The sequence below is a fragment of the Lithobates pipiens genome, unplaced genomic scaffold (assembly GCF_037356315.1).
Source record: "Lithobates pipiens isolate NorthernLeopardFrog02 unplaced genomic scaffold, aLitPip1_a1.2 Scaffold_27, whole genome shotgun sequence".
NCBI lineage: Eukaryota > Metazoa > Chordata > Amphibia > Anura > Ranidae > Lithobates > Lithobates pipiens.
In genome coordinates, this window is record NW_027507788.1 from 43,401,413 (window position 1) to 43,417,582 (window position 16,170).

General features: G+C 41.6%; 1 protein-coding gene across 2 annotated transcripts in view; it reads right to left on the reverse strand.

Annotated features, from left to right (window-relative positions):
• NKAPD1 (NKAP domain containing 1) overlaps window positions 1-16,170 on the reverse strand; it is a 44,331-nt gene that overhangs the window by 5,723 nt on the left and 22,438 nt on the right. For both annotated transcript variants that reach the window (XM_077456909.1, XM_077456907.1), the window contains exon 6: window positions 15,396-15,449. In XM_077456909.1, the coding sequence (XP_077313035.1) occupies window positions 15,396-15,449 (54 nt within the window). The remainder of the gene's footprint in view (window positions 1-15,395; window positions 15,450-16,170) is intronic.

Sequence of the window (16,170 nt, forward strand, 5' to 3'; positions counted from 1 at the left end):
AACTGTTGGGGGCCGGGCTTTCATTTAGCGAACACTGATCTCTGCTCCAATCGCAGAGATCAGCGTCACTAGTTGCTAGGTAGAACGGGGAAATCCTGTTTACAACGGCATTTCCTCGTTCAGCCGCCCCTTGAGACGATCACGGGTATGCCCGCGGTGATCGAGTCCGCGGGACCCGCGACCGGACTCACGGGTGTCCCGACCAGCACGCAAGTGCGCCGGCGGCGGCGTGCTCGCAATGGCAGGACAGCAAATTTAAAAGGGACGTACAGGTACATCCAATTGCCTGCCCATGCCATTCTGCCGACGTACATTGGCGTGCGCTGGTCGACCTAAACCCTACCCATCTTTAATTTTTCCTGCGTAAAAATCCCACACACGCTAACACTCCACCTCCCCTTCCACCATCTATCTCTCACCTCCCCTCTACCACTTGGCTGGAAGGAAATCTTTCCCATATGGGAATCCTTTAACTAAAATAGTTTAACCATTCTAATGGATGGTGCGTGCATCCAAGGGAAAGGTCCACTGCCATGTATACATTAACCATATTTTAACCAATATTGGGGGGGGGGGGGGGTCACTAATGACCCTAATCGGCTAATATTTCTCCTGAATAATACATCCATCCTGCCCATATTTCTTTAAACTTATCATTTTGATCTTTAACTGTTAAGACCCATCTTTTCGACTCCATTATTGTGTTAAACCTCTTTTTTCCAATCCATCAAAATGGGGCCTTTTTAACTCTTGCTTCCAAAGCCTTGGTATCAATGATTTTGCTGCGTTCAACAAATGAGGTGTACGTTTTTTTTTATAAAACTTTTTAGAACACGGCATTCCATGGAACAGAAAGTGTTTGTGATCTTTATTCTAAGCAAAAAAATTGTGATTCTCATTTTGGCCAGAATCGTGCAGCTCTAGGGGGTGTTGCAACTTTTTATGTCACAGGATATTTTTTGGTGGAAAAAAAAATAGGATCTTTATAACTGCTTACCTGTAAAATCATTTTCTTTGAAGTACATCATGGGACACAGAGCCATAGTAATTACTATGTGGGTTATAGTCCACCTACAGGTGCTGGACACTGGCACACCCTAAACAGGAAGTTGCCTCCCTAAGTAACCCCTCCCACTACTGGGAGTATCTCAGTTTTGTAGCAAAGCAATACACGTGTATACTAGAAAGGAGCTGGACCTCTGTGTCCCATGATGTACTTCCAAAGAAAAGGATTTTACAGGTAAGCCGAAAATCCTATTTTCTTTAATCGTACATCACGGGACACAGAGCCATAGTAAATTACTATGTGGGATGTCCCAGAGCAATGTCAACTGAGGGGAGGGAGACACAACCAAGTAGGGCACCATGAGATCAGAGGATTTATATTGCTGCCTGCAGTACACTGCGCCCAAACGCGGCATGCTCATGTCTTTTTACATCCACCAGATAGAATCTGGTAAATGTATGGATTGAAGACCAAGTTGCGGCCTTTCAGAATTGAGCCATGGTGATGCACTGCCCATGAGGGACTAAGAGCCCTAGAGGAGTGTGTTTCTATTTGAGAGGGTAGAGCTACCTCTTTAAACCATAAGCTTGAATAATTGATTTCTTGTCAAATCCATTTAGAAATAGTAGGATTTCAATGCTGCCTGTCCTCTTTCAGGACCTTCAGGCAACTCGAACAAAACATCCGTTTTCCAAATCTGAGCAATTGTCTTTAAGTAGACATTGACTGCTCTCACCACATCAAGAGAATGTAGCATTAGTTCTTCCAAAGAACAGGGTTCTGTAAAAATGAAGGTAGAAAAATATTTTGGTTTAGATAAAAACCTGATACTACCTTGGTAAAAATTAGGATGAGGAAGCAATACTACCTCATCCTTGTGAACAATAAAAATATGTCTCTTTACAATACTGATACACTTCTTCCAGCTGATATGGTTACCAGAAAAGTTTCCATGTCAAAAAATGACCAAGGGAATATGTAGTATTGGCCCAAAAAAAAAAAAAAGGCCGTTTTGTAATGCCGACAAAACTATATTCAAGTCCCATGGGTTCAGGGGTTACCTAACCGGAGATTAAGCTTTGTTACCCCTGAATAATGTTATGAACCAAAGAATGCGAAGCAAGTGGTCGTTGAAATAATAAGGCTGAGACCTGTCCTTAGAAAGCACTCAAGGCCAGCTTTATTTCTCACCCCATCTGCAGAAAAAGTCAAGGACTCTACCTTGACTTATTTCCTGGGGTGCAGCTCCTGGTTACACACCAGCAGAGATACGTTTCCCAGAGTCCATAATATATAACCAAGGAGGCCGGCTCCCTTGCATTAACCAAGGTAGAAAAACTACCAAACATGACAGCCCATGCTTCTTCAGAGTGTGGGTCTCAAAAGCCAAACCGTTAAATGTAGCATTTGTAAAGTAGAATGGAACGCCAGACCTTGTGAAAGAAGGTCTGGCCAAGTAGGTAGGGGTCCATGGGTCCCCTACTGCCATCTCTACAATCTCTACATACAAAGACTTCCTGGACCCCACTGGGGGGTCACAAGAATCAACGACTTCCCTTCCTGCTTGATCCTGTAAAGAAGTCGTGGACACAGGCAGAATAGGAGGGAATACACAAATCAGTGAGAACTGATTAAACGGGAATAGCAAGGCATCTGTTCCGCATGCTAGCAGATCCTTTGATCTTGACACAAAGTTGTTGGTTTCTTTGTTGAACCTGGACGCAAACAGATCTATGCCTGGGATCCCCATCCTTGACATATTGACAGGAAGAAATTGGGGCGAAGGAACCATTCTTCCCCAGGAACAACTGCTGTCAACTCAAGTATTCTGCCTGCCAATTTTCTATTCCTAGAATGAAGACTGCCAATGAGCAGAAAACAAATGTACTTTGCCTAAGATAGGATAAGAGTCACCTTTCTCTGGGCCGAACAACTTCTTGTGCCCCCTTGGTGATTAATATAGGTCATTGCTGTGGCATAGAAGGATTGAATCCTGGCAGGACAATACCTGACAATAACTGAATGTTCAGGCCCTCAGGACCAAGTGCTCTGCCTGAATTTCTAAAATGTTAATGGACAAGGCCATTTCTGATCTGGGCCACTTCTCTTGGACAGCTGCCTCTTTCAGGACTGTCCTCCCACCTAAACAAAAAAAGGTTGGCATATGTTGTTACCATTTCCCAGGTAACCGAAGGAAGGATTTTCCCCTTTGCAGAATTTTGGATGTTGACCATAAACTGAGGCTCCAGCGCACCCAACCTATAGCACCTGGTATTTCCAGGTGGTCTTTCATCTGGGTACTAACCAGGCCCGAACCTGCTTAGCCAAGATCAGATGAGATTGGGCACCATCAGGGTGATGTGGCCATTAGGCTTTGGAGTCAGACACATTGGGAATGTAGAGCTTGAACCCTGTGTTTCAAGCCAATAGGATACTGTTTTGCAGCAGTCTAGATTGAAACTGAGCATAAGGAACGGCCTTGAATTAAGCCACCATCTTTCCCAACAACCTCATGCAAAGTTGAATAGGAGAAATTCATCTTGCTTTGGCTACCTAAAACAGTTCCTTTATGGCGCTGATCTTTGCCTGGGTTTAACAATGATCAGACCCAAGTATTTTCTTCATGGTTTAAAAAAAAAATAATAATAAAAAAAAAAAGATTCCTCCTAGGTTGAGAATTCGACCTAGATATTCCAAGTAGTCGAATGAGGTCACCATACTTTGGTCTAAGGCCCCTTTCACACGGGCGGCTGTTCTTCCACTGTTAAAAGCACTTTTTATTTTTTTGTTATTCTGAAATTCAGAGAATCCTGGCACAGCGTTCACTTGCAGTTGTACATTGCGATTAGCTGTGTTTGGAAAATTCTTGCCATTTACGATGTGCTTCCTATTGTTTTTCTTTCCTTGTCGTCGCTGCTATCTGCAGGAGACATAGTACACTGCGATTACCTGCAGTTATGTGCAGATAGCTGCAGTAAATCGTTCCTGGACGCAGTCAACTTTATTTTTTCTATCTGCACAAAACCGCATGTAACAAAACCGTCACTAAACGCAGTGTGTGAATGGGGCCATAGGAAAGCATTGTGTGCATTTAGCTGCGGTAGAGAACGTCATCTGTCCGCAGCTAAAAGCACAATTCTAGCCGCCCGTGTGAAAGGGGCCTAAGCGGGCTACCGACTGGTCTATCAAGGACAGATCGACGAGGTAAACCATAATCGTTGTATATTGGGCCCTCAATCTGGCTAGAAGAGGAGCCAGAACCTTTGTACTCGAGGTGCAGCAGCTAGATCGGAAAGCAGAGCTACACACTGAAAATTAAGATTTTCCACTTTGAAAGTAGATATTACTAGTGAGCGAGATATGCATCTTTGACGTCGATTCGATGCCAGTTGGATTGAAATTATGCAAAAAAAAGATTAAATTCAGTAATTGAATTTTAGATTTTTGAGATCCAGAATGTCCATTTGGATTTAACAAAACCCCAACCTCTGCTCCTACATGGGGGCCACCATGAACACCTTTTGCCAAAAGATGGTCCAATGCTTCAGAGAAATATTTATTTTTCTCTGGATCCTTAGGAACGTATGATCTGAGAAAACTAGGAGATGGAAACTCTTGGAACTCCGGTTTGTACCTTGGCGCTATTGAGGAAGTCCCCCATTCGTCTTGACCCTCCTTCTGCCAGATCCCTGAGAACTGCAGAATTCTCCCTATTGCGCAAGTGGGGGCACCTCCTCATAAGGAGGCTACAGTATCTGGCACAGAAGGAGCTTTGAAATTAAAATACATTTACTCCTTCACTTAAAATGCCAAAGGGGTATCTTTCTTTTACTAGAAATTCTTTGGATATATTATCCAAAATATTCCCAGATAGCTGTTTCACCACAAAAAGGAAGACTAGCCAGGAACTTCTTGCACGACGCTTAGCGAAGGGTGCAAGGCCTAAAGGATAGAATCTGTCATAGCAACTATTGCAAGCATAAAGCTGCCTCCTGGACCTGCTGAGTAAGATAACCTTGAACACCTGTTTAAACTGGGATTGCACAGTGGGGGGGGTGGAGAAGAGGGAGCCTGGAAACCGCTGAGTAGGGTGGCGTGCCGTTCAGTTTTGTTTTTCTCCTGGCGCTTCTTCATCGTGAAGAGGGGGAGAAAACAGCACAGGTGGGGGGCGCCTGGTGGGGGGGAAACCCCCCCCCCAGACTTACCGGAGGTCTACTGCTGGCTGGAGGAAATGAAGCTGTTGTTCCAGACACAACGTGAGCTCTCTGAGGAAGCGTGAGAAGGTATGTGCTCTATACAGCCCCCAGTGGCGACACAGACATGGCAACAGTCACTAAATTAAAGGACACATTCATAAGAAAATTAAAAAATTTCATAGAAAACTCCACTTACCTTTCCTGCCGCAGGGTAAAAAGGTAATTTTACCACTTATTTCATTAAAATGTATTTTTTATACTCTGTATTTACATTTTTTAAATCAACTTTATTGCTATTTAAAAAAAGGGAGGAACAACATCCCTTTCTATAGCATGGGGTATGACAGGTCCTCTTTATGGAGAGATAAACTCTCCTCCAAAGCATCTGATCAAACTGAGATCGGCTTGATCGGATGCTGTACAAGCCGTTAATGATTTGTTAGCAAACCAACCAAAACTGGACAGGATGAAATCCTCATCGCTTCCAGTTTCTGACATCACAGAATAGAGGTGGGAACTTACATTCCAGCCACTCTTCTCAGTGAATGCGAATGAACTGGTCCTATGGTTACCAGGCTCACCCATTGGAAAGGTAGCGGGAGAGGAAAATATCCACTTCCACGACCTGTAAAAATGATCTAGCGGCTGTAAAGCCACTCAAATCACTTCTACATGAGAAAGAATCAAGGACTTTAAAAATAAGTTACTGGGATCATGGTTGCAGCCTCAGCCATCCTTTTTTTTTTTGTTGCATCAGAGATCAGCCAGAGGATTATACTGATTGCGGTAGCGGCCGTGGCCCGGGTGCCCAATATTAATAACCAGTTTATTATCACCACTTGTGTGATGGTATCTAGGCTGCTGAACCATCATCTGCATTTTTCTCTCTCCCTTTTTATTTATTTATTTATTTATTTATTTATTTATTTATTTTCCTCTTTTTTTTTTTTTTCCCCCCTTATTTTCATTTAATACTTAGCTTCTTTTTATTTATTTTACTTCATGCGGGAGAGTACGAGTATAAATTACATAGAATAAAAACAAATTATATACAGAACAGTGTCAAAGATATTTCTTTTGTTGGGGTGTTTTAGCGTTTTCTGTTTTCATTCACCCAGCGCTTTATCACTCCCTCCTCCCTTCCCTCCCCCCCCCCCAGCCCTACCCTCCCTCCCTCAAGGTTGAACACCAACTCCTAGATTTTACCCTCTATAGATTTTATATTACCCTATTCTCTATCCATTTTTTAATTAATCAGGTGGGTACCCTATTTCATTCAACCATGGTCTCCATATTTTCTCAAACCTTCTAAGGTTTCCCCTGCGTATATATACAGTTTTCTCTTTCCAAATTAAATCATTAATAACTTGGGTCCATTCACTCAGAAGAGGCGCTCTATCAGACTGCCATTTCTGCGCGATCAGTTTCCGCGCTTGAAATAAACACCGTATAACTGCCAGCGTGGTATTTTTTGGTTCCCCCGCTATTTTCCTATATCCCAAGATACAAGTCTTGGGGTCTCGGTCCAGCTTGGTCCCAAAAGTTTTATTTATAATTTCTACTATTCCTTCCCAATATCGAAAAAGCTTTGGGCACCTCCACATCATGTGTATCAGATCCCCATGACCTCGGCATCTAGGGCAGTCGGCGTCCGTCCTTCTTCCAAATAGTAACAGCCTCTTAGGAGTGAAATAGGCCCTATATAATAACATTAAGTGTGATACTTTCTGTGACGGGGAGACCGATACCCATGGTCCTAGTTCCACTATTCTCTTCCACTGTTCCTCTGTAATTTCACCTATATCCTCCTCCCACTTCTTCTTTTGTTTAACTAAGCCTGGTTCTATTTCAGTAGTCTTGCATATTAATTCATAAAGGGCAGATATAGCTCCCTGGGGTTTATCTATTTTCATTATCTCCTGGGGAAGAGATATCTTATCCCATTCCGGTATCTGTGGGCCAAACTGCGCTGTCAATGCGTGCCGGAGCTGCAAATATCGATAAAATGTTTTTTGCGGTACGTCAAATTCTCTTTTTAAGTCTATAAATGTTTTTACAGTACTACCATCATAAATTTGACTTAGCCTAATTATACCCTTCTTTTCCCAATTGACCGTACTTCTTGCAAATTCATATTGTCCCATAATGGGGTGTATTCTGTCCATCCATTACCCCCCAGCATCTTTTTTACCGTTCTCCATACTTTGCTTACCATATTTGTTATGGAATCCTTACGATGAAAAGAGCTTGCCTCCAGTACCTCCACCATGGTTTTATGTGGGGCTCTTATCAGCATTACTCTGCCATTTGGGTTAACCTCCCCCTCCTGATCACAACCCACCAAATGTTGTAGCTGAGCTGCTAAATAATAATTCCTGGGACTGGGTACCGCTAGACCCCCCCTATCTGTTGGCTGCTGTAGTGCCTGGAGTCGAATCCTCGCCTGTCCGCCCTTCCAAATTAACTTCCGGAAGAGGGTCTCAAGTTTTTTTAAACCACTTCTTCCCTATCCACACTGGAGCGTTGTGCAGGACATATAGCAATTGTGGCAGCCATATCATCTTTATCAAGCTACATCTGCCCGCTACTGACAGTGGGAGTCGACTCCAGGCATCACGGCTTCGCTTAAATTTACCCATTAACGGGACCAAGTTTTTATCAGCATACTGCTCTAGATCTGCTGTTAAATATATACCGAGGTATTTCATTACCTCTACCACCTCCAACCGCGGTATCCCCATTGCAATTCCCACGCCTGGATTATCTAATTGAAGCAGTTCTGACTTTCCCCAATTTATTATTAGGCCCGAGAAACCTCAGAAATTTTCCACTAAATTAATTGCCCTTACCAGAGATTGACCAGTATCCCCTAAAAATAGGAGAACATCGTCTGCATATAATGCGATCCTTTCTTCCCTACCCTCCTCCATTTGAAACCCTAGTATCCCCGGTTCTGATCTAATAGCAATCGCCAGTGGCTCCATTGCTACGGCGAAGAGCATTGGGGATAGTGGACACCCCTGCCTTGTCCCTCTACTCATTTCTATGCATTCAGATTGTTCTTTATTTATTCTTACTCTCGCAGTGGGGGTACTATACATCATTTTAATCCATCCGATGAATGTGGGACCAAACCCACATCCCTCCAGGACACGCCACAAATACTCCCATTCTAAACTGTCAAAGGCCTTTGTCATATCCAAGGATAGAATGGCTCTTGATCCCATCCCCACCGGAGGAGCCTGAATATTTAAGAAAGCCCTTCTTATGTTCATACTGGTTGATCGCCCTGCAATGAAGCCTCAGCCATCCTGGTATAACCACCTCAATACAAGGCCGCATATATACTTACGGCTGTATTGCCTAGATTAACTACTTCAGCCCGGAAGATTTTACCTCCTTAATGATCAGAGCATTTTTTGCGATTCAGTACTGCATCGCTTTAACTGACAATTGCGCTGTCGTGCGACGTTGTACCCAAACATTAGTTGATTTTTTTTTTTCCACAAATAGAGCTTTCTTTTGGTGGTATTTGACCCTCTGTAGTTTTTATTTTCTGCGCTATGAACAAAAAAAGACAACAATTTCTTTCTCAGTTTAGGCCGATATGTATTCTTCTACATATTTTTGGTAAACAAAAACGCAATAAGTGTATATTGATTGGTTTGCGCAAAAGTTATAGCGTCTACAAAATAGGGGATAGATTTATGACATTTTTAATTATTTTTTTTTTTATTAGTAATGGCGGCGATCTGACATTTTAAATCGGGACTACGACATTGCGGCGGACAGATCAGACACTTTTGACATTATTTTGGGACCACTGACATTTATACAGCGATCAGAGCTAAAAATAGCCACTGATTAATGTGTAAATGTAACTGTCAGGGAAGGGGTTAAACACTAGGGGCCGATCAAGAGGTTAACTGTGTTCCCTCAACGTGTTCAAATTGTAGGGGGGTGGGCTACCTAGGAAACGACAGATCACTGCTCCCAATGACAGGGAGCAGTTAGTCCCTGTCACGTCACTAGGCAGAAACAGGGAAATGCATTATTTACACGTTTTGCCTCTCTTCGTCGTGTGCACGCACCGACTAACCTAGGATTATGAAGGGACATATGGGTACGTCCTTTTGCGCACCCATTCCATTCTGCCGATGTACATCAGCGTGTAGCGGGCGGGAAGTGGTTAATGTGAGCCTTGCTATTCTTTTAGTTATGAAGACAAAAACAGGAAAGATTGCGCTATGGACCCAATTGGTGTGGTGTGTGAAAAAAGGGGAAAATAGATATGGCGCTATACCCTTAAAATATTAATGATCAATAAAGTAGCTGTATGTGAAAAAGAAAACATTTTTTATAAAATGTAAAAATTTAAAATTGTCAGCATGCTGGTAAATAATGAGCTAATCCTGCAAAACATAAAACACTGAGAAGCCCAACAGTGTTACATGGAAGACAAAGAAGGGCCGTGCTATTCTGGGTGCCTAGATCGCTCTAAGTACCATATATCAAGTGCTTAATATACTAATAGCAATCACCTTAAAGGAATTGCATAGAAACAAAGTATAAACACAATAATAAAAGTGAAAGCCAAAACACATAAATCAAAAAGTAAAAAATTAAAAATTACAAGTGAAATGAGAATAATAATAAACAACAACGAGTGAAAGTCCTGCACTTATAAAAAACCAGTGTGATTTGTGCAAGAAGATGAGTAAATGATAAATGATAATGAATAATGGTGATTATCTTATTACTCAGAAAACAGCTGATAACAGATCGCTTTTTAAAAACCCCGCTGGCCATTTGCCGTCTATGTAGAAAGTGCACGTTGTCTGGCCATGCCCTACGCGTTTCGTCACACAGACGTCATCATTTCCTGTTATCAGCTGTTTTGTGAGTAATATTCTTCTTTGTTAATAAAATTACTGTCAATACATACTGCACCATGGATGTGTTTTTTCCTCACTATACATAACGCGGCATGTAATACCAGCGGAAGAGCAGGTGTCTCCCAGGACAACACCAAACCATTGCCAGAGAGCAGCACAGTGGCTTATACTGTGGAGGCTGATCCACCCCTGTAGGGGTAAGAGTTCTGGTGAGGGCAATCACATTATTATTCACTGTAAAGTGCACTGGGAGAAGCAGTTGTGTCTCATGAAGATAATCACTGAAGATAATCACCATTATTCATTATCATTTACTCATCTTCTTGCACAAATCACACTGTTTTTTTTTATAAGTGTGGGACTTTCACTCATTGTTATTATTATTCTCATTTCACTTGTAATTTTTAATCTTTTGATTATGTGTTTTGGCTTTCACTTGTATTATTGTGTTTATACTTTGTTTCTATGCAATTCCTTTAAGGCGATTGCTATTAGTATATTAAGCACTTGATATATGGTACTTAGAGTGATCCAGGCACCCAGAATAGCACGGCCCTTCTTTGTCTTCCATGTAACACTGTTGGGCTTCTCAGTATTTTATGTTTTGCAGGATTAGCTCATTATTTACCAGCATGCTGACAATTTAAAATTTTTACATTTTCAAAAAATAAAAATAAAAAAAATTTCACATTTTTCACATACAGCTACTTTATTGATATTGATCATTAATATTTTAAGGGTATAGCGCCAGATCTATTTTCCCCTTTTTTCCATTCTTTTAGTTATCCCATCTAAATGCTACCTGTCTATAAAGAAGATTTTTATAAATCTTATATGTAGAGATAGCTGCTATAAAATAAAAAAAAAAAAAAAAATTGACTTTCAAGGGAAAAATGTCCACAGCAAAGTAGCTAAGTGCAGCAAAGTCGGGTTGGGAAAAAAAATTATATGATCACTCCTTTTCCCGACTGACAGTTTATTTTCATAGCAAAGTGAGCTGTCAGGCAATAGAAAAATAAATCAGAATTCTATCAAAATTGGTGATTAGCGAAGGGGAGATGCATTGTATCGAGGAAGACTTCTGAAGAAAAAGGATGTTTACATAGTTGCTATGTAATAATTGCTTGAGAGCTATGAAAAGAGAGCGGGTGCAATAAAGAGATCACAGCTTCTATGCATAAGTACTGTTAGGTGGGATAGCACAAAGGTCCCCAACACCTGGAGCCTGTACTGGTACTGGTCCGTGGCTTGTTGGGAACCCAGCTGCATGGCAGGAGGCGAGCGAGTAAAGCTTCATCTGTATTTACAGCCGCTCCCCATCGCTCGTATTTCCACCTGAGCTCTGCCGTTACGGTGTGAAACATGTTAGCAAGCAATTTCATCTTTTGCTGTATGGATTTTAATCAATAAAGAAATCTTTGATGGAGTGTGGCCATCCGGATTGAGTTTTTTTTTCATACACAATTCAACGATACTTGAACAAAAAATAGCTGCATGGTTGAGCTGCCAGAAGAAAGCCTTTACTGCGCCAATGCCAAAAAACAAAAACAAAAAAACAATGAGGCATGTCAAGGTGTTGTTGGGCATATTGAAACCAGGTTTTGTGGAACTTGTACAGTAAAGGCTTCTTTCTGGCAATTTGACCATGCAGTTCTTTTTTGTTCAAGTCATCATCGTATTGTGCTCCTTAAAAACAAACCACACCATCTTTTTACAGAGAAGTCTGTAATGCTCCTGAGGTTACCGGTGGGTTTCTCTTTGAATCCTGAACAGTTCCTGTGGCAGTTGTGGCCAATATCTTTCTTGATCTACCTGACCTTGGCTTGGTTTCAAGAGATCCCCAAATTTTCCACTTAAGTGATTAAACAGTACTGACTGGCATATTCAAGTATCTGGACAGCTTTTTTATATCCTTTTGCATCTTTGTAAAGTTTCATTACCTTGTTACGCAGGTCTTTTGACTGTTCTTTTCTACCTCCTCATGGCTCAGTGTCTAGCCTTCTTAGCGCATCCATATGAGACCTAACAAACTCATTGACTATGAATACACAGACATTAATTGTGATTTAAAAAGCCACAAATGTGGGAAATTAACCTTTAATTGCCATTTTAACAGAGTGTGCCACCTACTGTGTCTGTACCAAGGCGAAACATTCTGTTATCATTACGATTTAAAAAAGGATCCAAAAAAGATGTCATAATAAATGGCTTCATGTGGTTACTATCCTTAAATAAAAGACAGTTTTTTGGCACGATCAGTCATTTTCAATATTGATGCCAACATTTCACAATTTCTGCCAGGGTATGCAAACTTTTGAGCATGGCTGTACGCCATCAGCGCATGCACACTGAAGAAAGGGCGCGATTGTGCCGTTTCTACAGGGTCCGTGCTGTGAACGTTGGCTCCCGTGCGGGGGTGACCCACACGACTCTGGACAGTCACAGAGCCAGGGTCCACGACCCTGGAAGGAAGAGGAGTGAAGATTGAGGCGGCCACCAGTAGGGACATCGTGGGTTTCGTTTGCAGGTAAGTGGCACATAATGGCCTAATATTCAATGCGTACTAGCCCATTATGCTTTCACTTTGCAGGGAACAAAAGAGGAAATACAACCCATCAGGGTTTACTTCCTCTTTAAGGGACAATATTTTCACTTGCTGCCTTAATACAGTGGGTAAAGAAAAGAATTTCTCCCCTTTTAAAATAATCATATTTTGTTGTTTTGCAACCTGAAATGAAGACACACAGTTTTTTTTGTTTTATCCAGCTTCATTTACTCAGTGTAACTTAAAACATTCAAGTGAAAGATATAACCCCAACATGTCAGGGAAAAAAATAAAAACATAATTGAGAACAGAATCGCTATGTTGGAAAAAAAAATAAAAAAAAAATCTGTATTTTGTCTAACCACCCTTTTGCTTTAATTGCAGCCTTTACTCTGTTGGGGTATGTCTAACATCATAACATTTGCACATCTAGACTTTGCAATATTTGCCCACTCTTCTTTGCAGAACTGCTCAAATTCAGTTAAATTTGATGGTCACCATTTGTGGACTGCAGTCTTCAAGTCATTCCACAAATGTACAGTGGGGTTTAAAACTTGGCTCTGACTAGGCCATGCAAAGACGTTCACCTTTTTCTCCTTCAACCACTGTGTGGTCATTTTTGGTATGTGCTTTGGGTCGTTGTTATGTTGGAAGGTAAACCTTCTTCCCATTGACAACTTTCTCTCAGAGGGTAGCAGATTTTCCTCCTATCCTGACAAGTGCTCCAGTCCATACTGCAGAGAAACACCCCCATAACAGGATATTGCCACCTCCTTGCTTTATTGTATAAATTGTATTATTTGGATGGTGGACTGTATTGGATTTTCGACAGGCATATTGTTTGGTGTTGAGGCCAAATGATTAAATTTTAGTCTCATCTGACCAGAACACCTTTTTCCATGTGGCCTCAGAATTTTCCAGGTGCTTTTTGGCAAAGCTCAGTCGTGACTGCATCCGTTTTTTTTTTCTTGCAACCCTCCCATACAAGCCACATTTGTGGAGAATTTGTGATATTGTCACGCGCACACAATGACCACTCTGTCATATATTCCTGCAACTGCTTCAGAGTTGCTGTAAGCCTTTTAACAGTGCCTTGCCAGCCATAATTGTTTGCTTCAGTTGCTCTAACCGGGACTGAAATGCTCCAGGAAAATTATTTTCATGCTTAGCTAATCAAAATGACCACAGCTGATCACAAGATTTCTGGTGGATGAGCCTTGGCCTCTTCCAAACAGACCAGACCTACTGGCCCACATCAATCCGTTCCATCTTGCTTCTCAGTCATTGGCTTTAATGGCATAGCTGTTGAAACCAAATTGTAAAGGCTAGTGGTATTTCTGACTTCTCACTTTGCTCAGAGCAAGTAAAGCCATCTCCTGCAAGAGTTACCATCATACATGAAGGGACTTCTTTGCATGTTGTGAGGATGGAAGGCTTAACCTCAGGGAATTCTCTTACTCATATTCTGGCTTTTCTTAAGTCTGGTCATGATCACCATCTAGCCCTATGCACTCTTAAAGAGGAAGGAAACCCTGATGGGTTTACTTCCTCTATGATTCCCTGCAAAGGTAAAGCATAATGGACTACTGTGCATCGCATAGTAGTTCATTATGTGTCACTTACCTGACACAGGAGCCAGCGAAGTGACTGATGTCCCCTTGTGTACGGAGCATCCATCTTCTTGGTGGGTCTCGCTGCTCTGGCGCTATCATTCGACAGAGCCACGATGACGTCACTCCCGCACATGCACACGGGAGCCACCACTCGCGGCATATCGCCGTTAACAGCGGTGCGCTCAGTGCATCGCTGTCTACGGCGCGGTGCCTGTCTTTTGCCAAATATCTCCTAAACCTTGTAGGTTTAGGAGATATTTCTTGGACCTACAGGTAAGCCTAGATTAAGGTTTGTAAAGGTTTACAACCACTTTAAGTTGATGTGTTGAAAGCAGAAAAAAATGGGCAAGTGTAAGGATTTGAGTAACTTTGACAAGGGCCAAATTATAATGGCTAGCCAACTGTATCAGAGCATCTACAAATCTTCAGCTCCTGTGGGAAGTTCCTGCTCTGTAGTGGTCCAAGGAAGGAAAATTGGTGACAGGATAATGGGCAGGCTCATTGATACACATGGAATGTAAAGGCTGGCCTGTGAAGTCTGACCCATTAGAAGAGCTACTGTAGCTCAAATTGCTAAAAAAGTTAATGCTGGTTTCTGATAGAAAGGTATCAGGTGCTGTGTAGCTGCAGACCAGTCAGGGTGACCTTGCTGACCCATGTCCACAGCCAAAAGCATCTACAATGGGTTTGTGAACATTAAAACTGAACTACAGAGCAATGAAAGAAAGTGGCCTGGTCTGAAGAATCAGATTTTCTTTTTTACATCATGTGTATAGCCTGGTGTGTGTGTGTGTGTGTGTGTGTGTGTGTGTGTGTGTGTGCCTGTGTATGTGTCTCACTCACCTGGGTAAGAGATGGCACTGGGATGAACTATGGGAAGAAGGCAAGCCAGCAGGCAGTGTGATGTTTTGGGCAACGTTCTGCTGGGAAACTTTTAATCCTGCCATTCACGTGGAAGTTACTCCGGAGTACATGCCTCAATGAGTCAGGGCCGTTTGCCAGCAAAAGTGGGATTTACTCAATATTAGGAGCACGATCATAAATGTTATGGCTGATCAGTGTATTAAAAAAACAATATACCCCCATCAAAAGGAAAATATACAAAAAGTATGTATTCCAGTCATACATTTTTATACATACCTTTCTGTGTCAAATTCTTCAGGGTATAGTTCTTTATACCCACTATGCCCCCATCTAAAAAAGAACAAGGAAATGATAAGTCTGTAGTTTGCCAGTTGGAAAGTAAAGAAAGAAAGGAGGCCCAAAGTGGGATAAAACATTTTTGGGGGGGGGGGGGGGGGGAGATAAAATGTACAGGCTCAAGGATAAGAAAAAGGGGAGACACTTTTGATCACTTCAGGACCTGCTTGCTACACATCTTTTCTATTTCTATCCAGGCCATTTTCAGTGCTGTGATACTTTAACTGACAATTATTCAGTCAAGAATTAATTTGGCAGAGTTGAGGAGAAGGAGAAGCTGGAAGAACATTTTGGAATTAATTAGGTTAATTGGCAACAGGTCAGTTGACTGGGTATAAAAAAAAAAGGAGCATTTTAGATTGTCAGTCTCACAGATTTATTTTACTAAATATAAAAACTGCTACAGTGCCTTGAAAAAGTATTCACACCTCTTGAAATTTTCCACATTTTGTTATGTTACAACCAAAAAGAGGAAATGTATTTTATGTGATAGACCAACAGAAAAAAAAAAAAGCGTCACATAATTGTGAAGTGGAAGGAAAATGATAAAATGGTTTACAATTTTTTTTTTTTTTTAACCAATAAATATCTGGAAAGTGTCGTGCATTTGTATTCAATCCTCCTGAGTCAATACTTTGTAAAACCACCTTTTACTGCAATTACAGCTGCAACCGTCTTTTTTGGGGATGTCTCTACCAGCTTTGCACATCTAAAG